The following is an 18,917-nucleotide window of genomic DNA, read 5'->3' as shown; positions in this document are numbered from 1 at the left end:
AGTATGTGATTCTATAAATTCTTTAGATGTTTCAACAAATAATATTACTAAAATCCATAATTTAACTCATAAGAACAACAGTAGATAATATAATCACAGTGCTTTTTATTGGTCATTCGCAATGTATACATGCGCCAAGTTGTAGAGAAGAGAACGGGAAGTAATAGGTGATAGTATTTGGTATAACAAAAGGTATACAATATATAATCAGGTGCTAACTAATAAAATGAATTCTTATTATGAAGAGTTTTACTGACATAGCTCTGGAAAGAAAATATTTCTCTATAATACAATTTAATATTTCCACGATTTCCTTGACTCCAAGTCCGCATTTTTATAGGAATATTCTCAAAATAGCAACTTTTTTTCGGAAATTTGAAAGAAATTGATCGCGTGTCTTTCCTCTGAGTTCATTTTCGTAATCAAAATAAATAAGGAAGGAGAAAAAAATTAGTGGAAGTTAGTTACGGTTCCTTAACTTTTCCAGTGCTTATTCACAATAGTTCATTATTTGTTCTACTTTACAACACTTTTGTCTCGCTCTCACTCGCTCGTTAGCAATACTCAGTTTGTGTTGTTGCTTCATACATAATTAATAACAAAAACTAAAATATTTATCTGTTATTGTACGAAGGAATGTCTCACCCGTCCAACACAGTCTCCCAATTTTTAGCCCACGCGGTGCACTTCCCATAATCGCTCTCCATTCTTCATTTAGTTAAATATAAAACAATAAATTATAAATATTTTGTACATATAATTTACATTCGTATACATAATTTTGCTATGAGTGTTTTATAAATTAATTAATTAATATAATTTACAGCGATAGTATTACTTCGTTGTCCCCAAATTCAATTACCTCAGCAGTGTGAGAGTATCTACGTGGACACAGTTGTTGCCGTCGTGGCGCCTCCGTTTCTTACCTCTGCTGCTGCGGCTGCCGCTGCTGCATTCTCGCGCTCCTGCAGCTCTTGCAGTTCTTCTTCTTCACGCGTCAGCGGCACCGTCGAGTGGTTGTAAAGGCCCTGCGCCATTAGTTGCAGCGCCAAAGGATTCTTAGTGCCGCTCGACTTTTTCAGTTTGGCACGTTTGTTTTGAAACCAAATTTTTATCTGCGCTTCATTTAGTCCCAGTTCGGAGCTGAGTTGTTGGCGTCGCTTTTCGGTTAGATAGCGGTTCTCGGTGAACTCGTGCTGTTTTTGGGAGCGAAAAGAAGAAAGGAGAAATATGTGAAAACAAATAGTGAAGAGAGATTTTTCATATGTGAAAATAAATTAATCATGTACCCAGGAAGATTTTGCTCCATTTTCAAAAGGCTTTAGAATGAAACGGTGATACTGGGTTGAATTAATTTAAACCGATTTCAGAGATACTTTTGACCTAATTTACGGAGTCTTCTAAAAGACAATAATCCCCAAAAATTATTATACTCTTGGATAGTATATACCATCCCTACTTTCAGAAAAGTGATTTCAAGATGTTCTATATCCGATGCAAATTAAACTTTTCACTAAAAACACTATTTCTCGATTTTTTAAGACTAATACTAAACAAATTTATGAGCAGAATTAATTTGAATGTTGCACAGCGACCTTAGGATTCTTCTGCCTAGACTAACATAGGCCGAGAAGTCTGATAATTCCAATATCTAACTAAGAGCCATTGAAGGAATGTGCTCCCTGCTTAGATGTATATATCCCAGTGCCTTAATTCTACATTAGCAGGTCACTGCGCAATCCAAAAGCGCGTGCTTTGAAGTTTCTCAACATCTCAAAACCGACAGATTGCAGAAGGACTATATATGTATGTATATTGGAACCACTAAAGCTTATAAAAAACTGGAATGTTAATATTGTGTTATGTGTAAATAACGTTCGTTAAAATAATAAAATCTCAAATGCAGCAGACGAAAATGTATCCGCGCCAATTTTTGAAGATAGAATCTTACCAAACAATATTACTTTGGTTGAACAATGATCTAAGGAAGAAATTGTCCTAAGTATTCAATGAATATTTCCATCTTGTGAACGATGAAAATGTCTTTCTCTCTTAATAAGGACAATTTAGCATTAATTGGCTGATGTTATACATTGAAATCAATAAATTAAAATTTAAAAGGACCAAGTGAAGTCTTTCACGGTTGGGTCAAAGCAAGGAGGGAATGGTCGAAGGGAAGTTTTGCTGGAAGAAGCTCTCCGTCAATCCTAGCTTTGGGACTAACCGGATTTTTGTAGTATTTTTCAGGTAGAAGTGGCTGGTTTTAAGGTAGGTTAAGAAGTGTAACCTCTCTCAGTGTGGTGAGCATTCACTCCGACAGCAGAGTGGAGATCTAGTTCTCTCGCTAACTGTGCGCTCAGAGCTAATCAAGAAGGGTCTATCCTCACTAAAATTAGCATCAAGATACGTTATCATCCAACTTGTTCGGGAGCCTGATCATAACGGACTCGGTGGCAACTTCAAAGCCCCGCTCACAGTGGAATTGGACTGAGCTGAGTCCCCATTGACATCTTGCGTTCTAGCACTGGACCAATTGGTCTAGATTACAACACAATAGATCTTCTGAACTACTTGCTCTCAGAAAGATTCATCTTGCCTCAAATGTAGGGGTTCTTACTGAACATTTATATACGCATTCATGGGGTAAGGCTAAAAAGTTGTCAAAGCTCTATGGAAGAAGTGAGATGGAAACATCCATTCGTGAGTAAAAGACTTTGGATTCCAGATTCTGTCAAAAAGGTGTTATTGAACTTTTTTCTATCTTTGAAGGACTATGGATAATTAATAGAGAATAATGAGATTATTTTCCGGTTAAAAATATCAGGTGTGCCAGCCCGATAGAACAAAAGCATATAATCGACAAAGAATGGTTGAGATTTGGATATTAAGACTAAGAACTTGATTATTAAGGTTAGGTAACGAAGCTTATAACCACGAAGAAACTAAAAATACTTCAATTTTATTGACGAAAATGCAATTTCTTCTGCTACTTCTACCACCAGTTTATAAACTGCCTTCCACTTAAGATAATAAATAGCACATATATGTACTCTACGGCATATATACAGTATATAAGTACGTCCAGATATTTTTCAATTCATTGCCTTTGCTTCGGTGGAAATTAAATTTCATTGCGCAGCAATAACTCACCTTCAAGCGCGCCAATTGCGAGCCACTGAACGCCGTGCGCGGTCGTTTATCCTCTGCGGTGGCAGCACCGCCACCTCCGCTTCCGCTGCCATTCGATGCACCGCTGCTGCTGCCCTTCTCACCGGCCAACTTCTTCGGCTTACGTGTACGCGGACCTGGAAGTACAGAGAGAGACATAACACAGAGCCATTAGGTAGGGGAGGGACGAAGTGTGAAAAAGTGTAGCTAAGCATGACCACCGTTATAAGTCGGTAGACATATGTGTAAATATATATGGATATTTGTGTGTGTAGTCGTGTAAAACGCATTTAATTGAGCAGGACTCACCCAAACTCAGAGGTACTTGGGAGTACCAGTAAGGAATTGTGAATTATCAACATTCTACTAAATTTTACGTGTGTCTAAGGGTTGTATGCACCCATGCAAGGATACCCACGTGTATATATAATATGTGTGTGTTTGTGCACAACCGGAGCATAAAAATTCCATTTGCCCGAAATAAAATAGATGCGCGTAATTGCGCCACAATGACTGGACGCAAACGTTCCGCTTTGTCTACATTTTCGGACACTACCTGGCCTGCGCCCTCATTGAAGTGGCGCCAGCGCCGCACTTCGTAAACCACTTGCTTTAAGCCCGGCCACATTGCGCAGCGAGTCTGCATAAATTTCCGTGGCATCCACGCACGAACTTGCCGCCAAGATTTATGAGGAGCTAAAAATTACACGGCACCAATGAATTGTAATTCGGCAAAGCGCTCGGAATTGCAGCCAAATTCACGCAACACCCACCTTCGTCCTTCGACAAGGAGTTTTCCCTCACCCGATGCCATTGTTGCCTACGCAATTAATTCAAATGTTAAATAGTCCAAAGTTCAAGTTGTCTTTTGTTGTGTTTTACTTAATTTTCCTTTTAAATAATTAAATTTTATTTTGGTTTTCGACGCGTCATCACAGTTTTAGCTGAACTTTGACAGCGAATTCGCGTAGTCATTGCTGCCTCCGCCTACTCAGAAAGCAATCAAAGACGATGACGACAATTTGGCACTCTGTGCCGAAGTTGAAATGAACTGACTTTTGTGTAATTAAAGCTAATTTAAAGTGCGAAGTAAGAGTCGTTTATTAGGAAAAGCTTTCATTTTCATTTCGACAGGCAAAAAGTGGAAGAGTTCTGGGATGGATGATCAAATATTTCGAATTGATAGTGACATATGTATAAAACAAACCCTGAGGTTTAACTTCGTGAAGCCAAAACCAACTGATCTCGATGAAAGCTTTTTGATTCATATCTGTTGGCTCGCCTTAATAAATGTTGCATATATTTCGACGCAATTGACCAATGCCTGAAAGTTGCGGAGCTCCACTTCGACTATAGTTTCAAGCTTTGAGATTACCGGTGGGTCTTTCAACAAAAGCGGCCTGTTATCAGGGTAGCAGTAAGTATCTTGCTTTGGAGCATTCACATTGGCTGACTTTTCCTTAAGACTAGTCGAGAAGTATTTGGTCTCACCATTGTGATCAAGGTCATGATGAATAGTAAGGTGAGGTGGTTATCGTGGTGTGGTGTACTATGATTTTCTTCCATCGGGCCAAACTGTCTAGTTTGTATCAGGCTAATCGTCTAAATCGGCCGGAATTATGGGGAAGACTCTTGGTTGCTTCATCACGATAATGTACATAATACAGTATTTGTTCTTCGCGATTTTTTTGCTAAAGACTTCACTAATATCGTTTCGCCTGATTTGGCTTCGAGTGACTTCTGGGTATTCAAGAAACTCAAAGGGCCAAAGCGGGGACGTTGCTTTGACACGATTGAGGAGATAAAAACTGAATGGAAGACGATCTTGAAGGCTATACCGGAAAAATATGAATATTCCGGCTGTTTCGAGGATTGGAAAAGGAATTAGTGAAATTGCATTTTATCGGACGGTGACTTCTTTGAAAGGCATGAAATTGATTTGAAATAATAAGTAAACAAATTACATTTTATAGACAAATTTACTTTGCTTTTTGATCACAGTACTATATGGGTGCTAAGCCAAAAGAGAAACACCGGAAACTTGAAAGATGGGCTTGATAGAAGGTCACCTTCGCAACCATAGCCCTAGACCTGGACGGAATTGAAGCTGCGCTGTCCTCTTGCGGTCAATTGCTAAACAATTCATTCTGCCATTTTTAAGGTTATGGTGTTGTTTTGGTACCTCAACATAATAAAACTGTAGACAGTAGTGGTTCGAAAATTTTCATGGCAAAAATTCTTTTAAAGGTCAAGCGATCAGACTCCGGGAAACAGGACACATTAAGGGTCCCAGAGGGGAGATTTCCAAAATCCTCTATATTTTCGACTATATCCTCGATAACTTGTACCATTATGTCGCACTGTCGTCGCGATACCGTTGTGAGGTATGTGGATGATGGATCGAAGTTCAAGGAAAGTTTTAATCCACTCCAAAAATAGAGAGTGATATACCTGGCCACAGCGGAAGCGTCTGAAATTGTAAAGCTGGCAATAAAAGGCACTCTTACTTAGTTTACATTAGGATGGGAACGAGCAATCGTTCTTTTTTCATCATGTACTAGGGCGTTGGACCTATTGGCCATGCACGAGCTCAGTAAGCTCTGGTCAGCAATTAACACTTGTGGGTTGCAAAAGCCTTCCGGACCAGAGTGGAATGAAAAAGATTCACGGAATTAGGTCATAGTCTCATTGGCACTAGGCAAATTGGCCGTAACTGACCTGTTGTTATTCTTGTAGCGACAGAAATCTGTCGAGTTGATAGTCCTTGGCCTCATAAAAATCCGGATCCGTTCCGTTTAGGTAGACTCGACTGTCGTGGGAACAGGGCGAAATTTACCTATTATAAAAAAATTTGTCAGGCTCTCGACGTTTTGTCTTTATGTAACGGTCATTTTGATCTTAGGTGTTTTGGGCATCAGTCTCTAGCGGTCCAAGTGCTATTAGTAGTGACTTCGCGAGAAATTAGCATATTTTCCTAACCTAGCCTCAGTCCCAACGAGCTTTCAACTAACATAAAAATTAATATTTCCGCAATGAAAAGGCGTGTCATAAATTATTCAACCGTTCAAGTTCTATTGTTCTTTCATAGTTGAATTGAAACGACATAAAATTGTGATTTCTGTGAATCAAAGAAAACATTACTTCTCGAACCACTGTGTTCGGAGAGCAATTTCAAGGCTTTTCTTCCATTAGCCATGATTATCGTATTTTATAGCGGTTCATTTCAGCAGTTCGACTTATTTTCTCCGGCATTAGATGCAAGGCATACCATCGAAGTGAAATATTGAAGCCTTTTAGCTAAAAAGATTCCCACTACCCATGTTATGCATGAAAAATGTCGAAACTCTGTAGTATTTCGCAAACAATTTGTAAAGACTTCGGGTCATTTAACATATCTCACAAATGATTTATACACTTTAATATGCGAATGGCGATATTATGTAAGTCCAAGACGATGATATATTAAGTAGTTTTGTGGTGACCACAAATATTTCTTAATTTGACTGAAATATTTTCCTTAGCGTCGCAGTTGCCGTTATTAATAACTCGGAAGCACGACAAGACGTTCAAGTCGCGGTTTTCTGTTTGTGCCCTAACGCTGGCGATGCGAGCGTGTTGAAAGAGGGGTTAGAGTGGGGGCAGCTAAACTATTGCGAACCTGTGGGCAGAGTGGTAGCTTCTTGGATCTTATGTATATTTATATGTACGTATATGTATGTAGCATGTCTAGCTTGTAAGCCACTCATTCCAATAGCTCAAAATAGTAATTACTTGCCGTTTCATGCTACATTTGCATTTCGCTCAACTTGGCGGCCAGTTGAAAAGTTGAAAACCAGAAATGCCCATTAGTGGCTGTCGAAATTGCTTCATTTTCGCAAAACTATTCAAATAAAGGAGTAACTTTCACTTCAGCACACTCACCAATTACTACTTATGTACAAAACTCATTCGACATCGGACATTTTCCACGAAAACGCAATTAGGAGTGGCGAGTGTGCGAATGTATTGGTGGAAATGAAATTAAGTGTCAACATTTTAATATGGCAATATTGGAAAATGTCATAAAAAATAATTAAAGACCGCCTAAAGGATTCAAATACACATACACATATACATATAATCGGATAACTTTCTCGCAAGCGCTTTTGCTAGCGAGCAAATTCAAATTCTTGTGGCTCAATTATTTCTGTATTTGTGCTAAAAACCCTGGAAAACTCTCTGCCTGTCACTCTGCACCCACTCAGCAATCCGACAATCAGGCAATCCGTTGCGGCGCAATAAAATTTTATTACTTCACTTTGGCAAAACCGGAATCGGCTCGCACTATCACTTCGCTTTGCATATTCTTGGGCATACTTTGTTAATTTTCCTCCAATGGGGTGCTTTCCTCACTCTTTTCGTTGGCACTGGTGTCCTTTGTCAACACTTTTGTCGCGCTTGTTCGCTATGCTTGTCAACATTTAACTGTTAATTAAAGGGAAAACAACTTCCTTCGGGTTTGAGGAAGGGGTTAAATAAAAATTAGATTGCCCAACTGTCACTGCCAATATCACAGTAGTTCGATTCTTATTTCTGTTTCGATCGAAAGCAACGCTTTTGAAAAAAACATTATTAAACTAGCACCACCCGCTACTAACGCATATATGTATATAGACAGTAGATATTTCTGGATTTTTGATGACGCACGTAGGCTTTTTTGGGAGGTCCATTATGAAACCACCAGGGCTAAAATCCGGATTATTTTCCTATACAAAGTCTTGTGTGCGCATAGAAGATATTCTACTTGTATAGATCTTCTTCTTCCTTCTTCTCTTACGTACCTCTTGGCAGCTTCTACAATAGTCATTGTATAGTAACCCAAGACTGCTGACATGTTTGCCAGTAAGAGAGCTAGCAGTCCTACTAGAGTTCTTATGCCATTCCTTTTGAATTTTAATAGCGGGCATGAGCACACCACATTCCATTCACGCCACAATTGCCTGCTTGTTAAGCAAGTTAGGGATTGACGCCGAGGCTCTGTTATGTCTATAACACTTTTGTCGATTAAATATCTACAAGAAGCCAGAGACATAGATATTTATCGGAATTTAATTGCTGGATTGTATCTGTTCTGGCGAGTTCATCTGCTTCACGGTTGCCAGGAATATAACTGGGCCCTGGAACCCACTGAAAATTTATAGTATTATGTTGGATCCATTAAGGGATCAATTCATTATTTCACTATATTCAATGAAAGTCTTAGAGATTTTAGTAATCCAATTATATACATATACATAACTAGTACATATTTGTATTCGGCTACTATGTAGCTATTTCAAGCGAACCGGACTCGCAATTTTGTGTGATGACTTTTCTCCTTCGATAGTGATCGTCCAAATTTCTTTTAAAAGAATTTCATTTTGGTCGCCATTCGTTTTTTAGGTACATCTAAAACAATAAGTACGAAGTACAACGTATCAAGAAGTCACGATCTGCTATTGGTAGACCTTCACTTGAAGGTATTAAAAGACTGCATAAGTTATATGCTAAATAAAATACGCCGCACCGATATGGTCACTTGGACGGTATATTGAAGCACAGACGAAGAAGCTTCAGACGTACGTTCCCACGACAGTCAGGTCTACGTAACCGGAACGCACCCGGATTTGTATCCATCCACGAACTATCAACTAGCTACAACAACAACAAGCTTTCGACGTGTCAGAATGCAACTGCATTTAGAACAATTAAAAGATGCCTATTCATGTCTGCTGTCGAACACCGACATAATGAGGCCCGCATGCTTCCGGTCACATAACATAATGAACTCCTCTCCAAACAGTTTCTGCAAGGGTGTTTAAGAAGAGAATTTTTGCAGACGAAGAGCTTGAGTTGACCTGAGAATGCATATTGTGCAACTTATTTCTGGGCCTATCGGAAGATGTCTTCGATGACAACAAATTTGAACCTAACGAACCAAGTGGAAGTTGGACAACAGGTGCAAAAACAACACCGCATAAATCATATCATGAATGTTTACTCGCTCTATACACCAAGCGCAACTGTGAGATCACCTCACATCTGTATTTGACAGATGTTTAAGCATAATCGGAAGTAGTTTCTACGTTGTATGGGGTCACGGACGAAAATGTATTCACTTATATATATCACAGTGCACGAAACAGTTGAAACATAGGGCGCCTGCCGACGAACCTACTCCGATCGAACTGTGCTATCGGTTGTAAAGTTGATGGTCCCTATTTTCTATGATCGACAAGACGCGATCTACATCGACTACATGGAGAAGGACAAAACGGTTAGGAGCTCAACTAAAAACGGACCCATTTGAATAATAAAAGACGTATTCTTCCATTATTGCAGCTATCACGTCCCCGTCACCAAAGCCTATTTGATCGACTTAGGCTTCAAACTGCAGCTCCATCCACTGTATTCTTTAGATTTCACCACGTGCCAACTTTGCAGACCTCAGTTTGCTTAAAGAAGTTGGAACAAGAAGTAAAATACATATATTGGACCAAACGAAAGTCATTTTGAGAAACACTTCCCCAAATCTAAGTACTTATTGGCAACTTAGCACTGAATGCATTCAGTGCATTACAAATGTATGAGGATTGCTCAAACATCCTCCCGACGTAATGCAAGACGGTGATACCGAGAGAATTGGTACCAGATGAAAAGAGGTTTACTTCGGTTTAAGAAGCTTCCTCCTCGTTAAAAAATAAATGAAAATAAAAAGTACATGTCGGAGTGTCCTCATAAATTAAATTATGCATTAAATATATATTGTACCGTTGTTTCCATAAAAGGTTGACTGATAGCTAAGCTTCGTGAAAATGGTTCATGTGCTGTCGCAAACTCTTTAAGGCCCAAGATCGATCGAAAGCGATCCGGTGAGCCTTTTGCCCTCAGTAAAGCTAGTCTCTCCCTGGTTGTGGGGTCATTACCTTACCGGAGTCCATACTGTAAGGTTGAGAATGTTATTCGACGCCAGTTGCAGAAGCTGAATGGGAGAAGACGAGCGAGGTAAAACCATGTCAGCACTTCCTTCTTAATTATTCCGCATTTGCGGGATCAAGACTTAAACACTTAAGAGCTCACACTTTTAGATGTCCCACCGAACTGGTGGGAATTTCTTTTCCATTAAACGCCTGAGCAAATTTTTATTGGCCACAAGGCCCTTTACTGATTTGTAAGTTCGAATTATAGGAATCATATTTTTATGGCATCACAGACGACTGAATATAGCAGTCCAAGTGCGATCTTTCGCTCAGTCAACTAATCTAACCTAACCTAAGGTCGACCAAATATAATCGTAGGTCCGTCAGCTTTCGAGACATCACTTTGAAGCTTTGCCCACATCCTTTTCTCTTCAAGAAGCTAATCATTGCTCGTAACGCCGATGTCGGACCACAATAATACATGTCGTCCCAAGGGATGAAAACACTCCATCAACTAGTAATTGACTCAGTACCCGCCGGTGGAAGCAGAGGAAAAGAAAGACCCCCACTCCGCTTTAAAGACCAGGTGGAGAAGTACCTATCCTATTGGCGCCAAACACCGAAAAGGAAGAACGACTGGCGCGTTGTTGTAAATTCGGCTTTCACCGCGTAAGCGGTGTCTGCGCCTATAAAGAAGAAGATATTTTAGTTTCCATAATACTTACCCGTAACAGTAACCTCAATAATTTTTTAGTTCTTTAACTCATAGCTCGAATTTTGTACTTACTTCGTCCTGCAAGGAAAGAGAGAGGAAAACACAAATTAAATATGGTTTAAAATATCGATTTAAATTAAGCAAAGCGACAAATAAGAAAACATTAAAGGCAAAGTGCCAATCAATAAAGGAGCAAAATTGATTAAATTCCTTAGCGCGGCAGCAGTGGCAACAATAAAAACAACAATTTCGTCAGCGAAGTCAGTTAAACTTAACACAAACTTTTCATTTCCCCAAAAAAGAACTCCCGCCCGCCTCCTCCTGCTCCGGCAAACTTTAGCATACCTCAGAAATCAGGAAGACAGCGAGTAGACGTGCAAAAATGCCGAAATTACACGGCTTCCGCACCGCACAACAATAACAAAAGAATTTCTGCTGACGCAGTGAGAATGACACTTCGACGATTTGACGGATACGACGCCCGAGCACGAAGTCGAGGGTAGCTTATTATATGTGAAAGCTTCGAGCGGCGACGCGTCGAATTGCGCTGCAACCTTCAAAGTAAATGTACCGTTACTAATGTCAATTTCAGCGAGTTTAATCGTTGGAAAAATTGAACAAATCAATTTTGTCGCCAAAGCAGCGTCGGCGGCGACGCCAGCAACAGCGGCAATAAACAACAAATCAAATTGCAACAACAACAAATGGGGGCGCTTTCAATATCTTCTCTTGGTTTGTGTGCGTGTGTTTGTCAGATTAAATTGGAGTATATCTGCGAGTCCACAAGTTTTAAAGAAGACAAATTAAATCAAATAAAAAGTGTGCGGCGTGTCGAGAAAGACTCCGTTGAACACGTGTTCACATGCACCAGCCACAATATTAAAACACACACATACACACACGACACTGGTACCACCAATGAAGAGCAGCGCAATACCAGCTAACAGATGTTCGGCCGTCGCTGATGCCCACCCTCCGGAACAACGGTGTTATCACGTTTTAAATTTCACACTCGCGCCTTCGTGCTGACAGGCCGAAGAGATTTAAATCGTTTCCAAGACCGTCGCAGGTGGAGGTGGCCAATGTTGGTGGCAGCGCGAACTTTGAACCCGGTGTAAGAAAAGAAAGCGCGAAAATATAATAAATAGAGTGATAGGAAAATACAAATTGTGGCGTGAAAGTAAAATAAAAAAATAAAATGAAAATGAAAATTGGTAAATTGGTAAATTAAAGGTGGCAATTGGCTTGGTTTGTAAAATGAGAGATTAAAGCAGCCAATTAAGTGTTTGAAAATAAATGGTAATTTTTAGAGGAATTCATGCGACCATAAGGATTTAGTACGCTCTGAGAAGTGATTGAGCTTGTTTCTGATAGACTCTTACACTTTCGGAATACTTTATATACATAAGTACATACATAATAATATATAAATCCGGGATGTTTTGCGTGCATTGGAATGATCTATTTTTTTGTACTGAAGACGAACCAGCTGTCGAGTCTATTTGTCTGACGTGGTTGCCTTTTATATTTCGGGATTTGGCAACACTAGCGTTGGCATCTGGCAACTCACAAATGATGTTATACATACTCAGATCATTTTGCCGTACGACCGCTATTTGTGTTGTTCACAGTAACTTAAAATATTCATATCGATCAAAAAATTTTGATTTGGACTTAGATTAACTCATCAAAAGTGCACAGACGGACTGAATAAGATTTTTGACGATGAAGCTTCAGCAAGGACTAGTGTTAGTCGATGATATGGTGAATTCAATCCGATTCAGGTCGAGCTGTTCGAAATATCATGAGATGCTTACTGTCAATATTTAAACAGCAGATTTCTTACTATCCGCTGCGTAAATACATTTATACAAAAAATTCTCCAAATAATTTCGATATGCCCCTGTGGACGTAGGCACTGATTCGGTCAAGAATCTACTTGGCCATTCTACGTAAGACCACAAATAATCAGATTTGTATAGCAAAATAAAAAAAAAATCTGTTGTGAAGCCCAGAACTACAAAACTACTGGTATACAGAAATACCATTGCTTGAGGAAAAAGCGAATAGAGCTTGCGACCAATTTATTGAGGCGGCTCAATAAATTCTAGCCAATTCGAGGGGCTCTCAAAAAGTTGGCAACCGAGATGCTTCAACTTAAGTCAGGCGAAAGCTGGACAGTGAATTGGAAAGTGGCTACATGTTCCCACATCATCTTCCTACTTCAGACATTGACAAATTGCTTCCGCCATCCCTTAGCCTTTCCGCATGTGTGCCAATGAGGCAGTGTTCAGTAAAACTCCGCCGTTGTCGATGTGAACCTTGCTAAGCTTGCAGTTTAATGAACTTTTTACGCTGTGCCTGAAGACTTTCGCAACCCAAAAAGTGCTGATTTCTAACCAATAGTGCAAGTTTCTAACAAAGATAGCGGAACACTTGCTCATGGAAAGGAAAAAGGATTTTCTTGGAAGCTAATCGGACCTCGGAGAAGTACTTTTGCGGCCATCTGATGGCTGCAACTTCTGCCTGAAAGACAATACCTTGGCTTGGCAGTCTGAAACAAGAATTGAATGAGAGATGCTGACAGAAGACTTCTCCTGTAACCTCTTCCTTCCGATTCGATCTACACATGATAAAGCTCAATGCGCCTCTTCTCCAGCGACTCCGCTCGATTAACATATCTCTCGGAGGTATATATATATGTCCGAGGAAAAGATACCGCTAGAAATAGGCTCCGCGGCGCAGTGGTCTTAGTTATCTGAGATGCGGTTGAAGTTGAGAGGATTTCGGAATGTCCCTCTCTGGAACTCTTAATTTGAACGGTTTTCTAGGGAAGAAACTAATATTAAGTGGCGTCGCTAGTGTTGTAGGTAGTGCACCACTGTACTAAAAAGAGCCGCTCCTAGCTGTTAAGCGAGTGTGGCCACCCCGAACGCCATTCACTACACAAATACTATATCATTGGAGGGTATTGGGTTAACCATGGTTTCGTAAAACCAAAGCACAACTTTGTAACAATATCGGAAAAATAAGGCCTTCCTCATCCTCTCCCCAACATTAAAGCTAAGCCGCTTCATTGCGTACATCTAGCTACTACATTGAGTTACTCTTGGGTTAACTCGTCAACGGTAAATAGGAATTTCTCTTTAACATTGAAAGTAACATGATATGAATTGGCTGTAACCAAACAACTTCAACTCTTGAGTTCTTTCAATATAAAATAAATCAGAGTAAAAGAGACAGAACCCGAACTTGTGGGGTGCTGTATTGACTTTTCGCAGTGCACGTGCGTTACCCCAGCCCTATATTGTCGCAGAGGAGACAATATATAATATGAGATCCTTGAGATTCGATTCGTTCTCGCATTTCTCGGGAGTACTAATGACCTCTTCCGGCTAGTATTGTTATAGAGTGTTTTTTGTTCCAAAGTAAAACTTATTTGCAATAGAATATGCCAGAGATTCCAGATTACCATTCTATTTTAATTCTCTTTACCAGGATTGCGTTTGAGATTTTTTATTTTCTTCTCTTTAAAATTTTTAGCTTGACTAAGTACGAGCACTTCTTCAACCTGCTTCTGGAGAAAATAGTTCGAGCTGCAGAACTAAATAGAGAAGGTATAATCTTTTATAAGAGTGTACAACTGCTGGCGTTTGTCGATGATATTGATATCATCGGCCTCAACAACTGCGCCGTTAGTTCTGCTTTCTCCAGACTGGACAAGGAAGCACAGAAAATGGGTCTGGTAGTGAACGAGGGCAAAACGAAATATCTCCTGTCATCAAACAAACAGTCGTCGCACTCGCGACTTGGCTCTCACGTCACTGTTGAGAGTCATAACTTTGAAGTTGTAGATAATTTCGTCTATTTAGGAACCAGCATTAACACCACCAATAATGTCAGCCTGGAAATCCAACGCAGGATTGCTCTTGCCAACAGGTGCTACTTCGGACTGAGTAGGCAATTGAAAAGTAAAGTCCTCTCTCGACGAAGAAAAGCTAACTCTATAAGTCGCTCATAATTCCCGTCCTACTATATGGTGCAGACGCTTGGGCGATGACAGCAACCGATGAGTCGACGTTAAAAGTTTTCGAGAGAAAAATTCTGCGAAAGATTTATGGTCCTTTGCGCATTGGCCACGGCGAATATCGCATTCGATGGAACGATGAGCTGTACGAGATATATGACGACATTGACATAGTTCAGCGAATTAAAAGACAGCGGCTACGCTGGCTAGGTCTTGTTGTCCGGATGGATGAAAACACTCCAGCTCTGAAAGTTTTCGACGCAGTACCCGCCGGGGGAAGCAGAGGAAGAGGAAGACCTCCACTCCGTTGGAAGGACCAAGTGGAGAAGGACCTGGCCTCGCTTGGAATATCCAATTGGCGCCACGTAGCGAAAAGAAGAAACGACTGGCGCGCTGTTGTTAACTCGGCTATAATCGCGTAAGCGGTGTCCACGCCAATTAAGAAGAAGAAGAAGTACGAGCACTACTTCAACTGAGTATAACACCCTAGCCCCTAATCGGATCACTTATACTTCAATTGCAATGCCTCACACTTTTCAACTTACTTTCCACAAAAATCACTTTCCTCACTTCATCTGTCAGGTTAAATTTAAAACATATTCATCCTTGAAGCACTATTAATACTTAAGCACGCATATTCGTAATCTCTTTGGCTACCGTAAAGCCTTTATATGGTAAGAGTGATTAGCTTAAGCCGTATGTGGAGCTGCTGCCACACAACTGATTGCAATAAGACAATTTCATTTCAGCCGTATGCAACAATTAGTAACAGCCGACAGATATACTACATGTTCGTACATACTAATGTGAGCCAACAAACAAATAGACCGATTAACCGACGGTCTCGTGTGTACTATATCTATATATCCAGTTCGAATGAGTGTGTACCAGCGAGTAATCCATAGTCGAACGCAGTTCGTCCAAAAAGCGCGCACTAAGTCGTTGAACAACTGTATAAGTGTATATGTCACTCCAAGTCTACCGCTGACAGCGATCGCACTCATAAAGATCTCAACACGCCAGACCACACAAGCGACACAGCTGCCGTCGCCACTACGGCTTCGCGGCGGCGTGCAGCGCTTACAATTCGGCATATTTCTTTACTTCTCAATGCGACGGACGACTTGTTCGGGGCAAGAGCTCGCTAGTAGCAGTTAGAGCGGCCTGTCTCGGCATCTTCATGCAATGACCATATGTGCTCGTGCGCGATCATGTCTGTGTCATTTGGGAGTGCAGTTGACTGCCACAAATAGAGAGGTGCGCCGTAGCGCTGAGCTTTCGGCACAAGGCTGGTGGTAGGCAGGCAAGCAGTTTAGCAGTGAACGGAGCGGGTATGTTTGAGTGTCGTTCGACGCTCCAATTAAGCGGTAGTATGTTTCAGCAGTTTTAGGTAATATTGATGTACTAAGAGAGCAATCGATATTGATTTCTTCCTTTTATTAGAGGCAACAAACCATAAAACGATCACAAATGATCTGTTGTTGCAACCAAAAAGGCGATCATCATGATCTTAAATTGATCAGTGATGACTAGGAGTACAGCTACTGTACGCATTACATACAAACACATCTATCATGGAAGCTTACTTGCGTGACTTTTTGCTCAAATATAACAATTGACAAGAGATTTATGTTGATAGTGAATGGGTGTAATGACTTAATGGTTGCCATAAATAGGCGAATACATGCTTAGGTAATAGATAGATATTACTTGCTGCATTTTTTGCTGTGGAATGCTGGCAATCACTTTGGATTGGTTTCCCTAGACAGACCCTCGAAACTTAACCGAGATGTTTTTTTCTCTATCTATCTCTTAACTGCTTCAATTTAGAAAGCAGCTTTTTACTTCAGCTCGAGTGGAAAGACTTTTTTCTTTCCTGCATACTTTCACTTATCTCTATGGCTGGTACCCACTGAGCTTTAACTTGTTCTAAAGCTTTGAGATCTTTTGTCTCGCATTTTAGCTTAAGTAGCCCAAAAGCACAATCCTTGCGAGTACATAAATCCAGGGTTGCTCATAGACAGGATTGATCTACTTTTGATTCCTTGGAACAGTAATCAAGTAAATTTTATGAGCTCGAGCGTTCTGTCTAATATTCAGCAAATGTTCATTAACCGACATTTATAATGCAGATTTCTTTCTCTATGCTCAGTAATTCATATACAAGTATATACAGAAAATTCTCCAGGAATCACTAATTCGAACAAGAGTTCTTGCAACGGTCAAACAAAATACTTATAAGTACTGATTCTAGTACGGCTGTGGAAAGGTTTTCTTTTTCCAAAGTAGAGCTGGGTTCGTAAGTGCTAAAGTCATATCCAAAAATGAAGTAAACTCCTCACGTATAAGATTGTAATGCACAGTTGTACGAATTTGTGGATTTTTTCAAGCAGAAGGTTGAGGAGTTTTGCCCAAACTCAAATGTGGATACTGAAGAGAAGAAGTCTGACGACAAACCACCACAGGAATCATTTTCGGACACTGAAGAGGAGAAGCGCGACCAAGAAACTCAAAAATATATATAGGTGCAACGAGTGTTCAAGAATCAGCGATAGAAACACCAAATCTGAAAGATGAACCATTATTCTTAATGTTGATACCCTACGTAGGGTCGCCACTGGTTTACAGAAGAGTGAAAGGCGGGCGGTTAGATTTCGATGATGGAGAAGAAAATTCAAGTACAAATGAGACCTTACAAGAATTTGAAGAATTTTAATGGGAAGCGGTTAAGATTGGAAGAAGAAGAATGTATAGTTGTATAGTATAATGCGAAGCGGCATAGATTGGAGAAAGAAGCATACGTAAATTAAGAGTTATGATGCGAGACGGTGAAGATTAAAAGCAAATGAAGAAGAATTTATTGTTTTAGATTAAAAATTGAATATTAAATACGTTTATTATACACAATTTTATAGAACTTTAATGAGTTATTTAATCTTTTAAAATATATTTATTTAACAAAAACTTTGATTTTAATTCATTAACTCCAGAAAATCTGTTTCTGAAATTTTTTCGAAATCCTCAAATTTCCAGAAACTTTCGGGATGAAGTCAAACTATACATATGTTTTTTATTACAAACTATGGATGCATTCAAAATGACCTAAATTCTCGATCAAGTAAATCTTCAATAATAGAACACATTTCCAAAAAAAATGTCAAAAGTCGTAAATAATACATTACATAATTCTAGTCACTCTCAGAAGAGTCGATTTTGAAAGCCTTTTTTCCACGAATTTTCAGTATAATCGTCCAAATGGATCTTCAATAGGATTCTTGGGAAATATTTTCCAGAGTCGTAGAATAGTTATCGGGGCCGAAATACGGTTGAGAATCAAAAAGCATCCGAACGAAAGTTAGAATTCAAAAATTATCTATTGAAATACATTAGATTATTATTAGCACAAAGTCTAGTCTATATTCCGGTCAGAAATTCAAAATTTTGTAGACCTTTTCCGCCTTACTGTTGCTTCCAAAATAGTTGATCAAGTAGATTCTCAATAAGAGTTCTAGAAAAATAAAGTTTTCAGTTGCTCAAAGTTCACAAAATAATTTTTGGAGCTGGCTCAAAATACCGTTAGAATTAGAAAATATTTTATCAAAATAACTTAGAAGCGAGTTCTAAGAAGGGAGGATGGGGTCATGTGTAGAAGTTCACGCAAGTGAGGAAAGTTCTGTGATCGCCATTCACTTGGGAGTGGCCAGAAACGATTCTTTTACATATGACTCAAGCAGCTCACGACTTCCGATCTTTGACCAAGTATCCTCTGGGTAGCCTAAGAACATCCGTTCGAAGGTGAGCTAAAGTGAGAAGGCGAAACACCCCTTCATAGGGTTGTGCGCTGGGTTTGGGACCCGCCACGTAAAAAGCTCACCCCAATGAAAAACCAACAGCAGCCTCGGATGAGAGACCCCCCTTTTGATGACGACCATGGCAAACGAAAGAAGGACTACGAATTAAGGGCATGCATCTGGAATGTCCGGTCCCTTAATTGGGAAGGTGCCGCTGCCCAGCTGGTTGATGTCCTCGCGAAAATAAAGGCTGACATCACCGCCGTCCAAGAAATGCG

General features: G+C 39.9%; 1 protein-coding gene across 1 annotated transcript in view; it reads right to left on the bottom strand.

Annotated features, from left to right (window-relative positions):
- Positions 1–881: 881 nt before the first annotated feature.
- LOC120770607 (homeobox protein invected) overlaps positions 882–18,917 on the bottom strand; it is a 170,519-nt gene continuing 152,483 nt past the window's right edge. Inside the window, exons 2-4 of the mRNA XM_040098210.1 lie at positions 10,894–10,899; positions 3,151–3,305; positions 882–1,196 (exon numbers count right to left, since the gene is read on the bottom strand). Coding sequence (XP_039954144.1) covers positions 882–1,196; positions 3,151–3,305; positions 10,894–10,899 — 476 coding nt within the window. The remainder of the gene's footprint in view (positions 1,197–3,150; positions 3,306–10,893; positions 10,900–18,917) is intronic.

Source organism: Bactrocera tryoni, chromosome 3 (genome assembly GCF_016617805.1).
Source record: "Bactrocera tryoni isolate S06 chromosome 3, CSIRO_BtryS06_freeze2, whole genome shotgun sequence".
Taxonomy (NCBI): Eukaryota; Metazoa; Arthropoda; class Insecta; order Diptera; family Tephritidae; genus Bactrocera; species Bactrocera tryoni.
The sequence above is the reverse complement of the archived record's forward strand: the minus strand, read 5'-3'. Positions and strand labels throughout refer to the sequence as shown.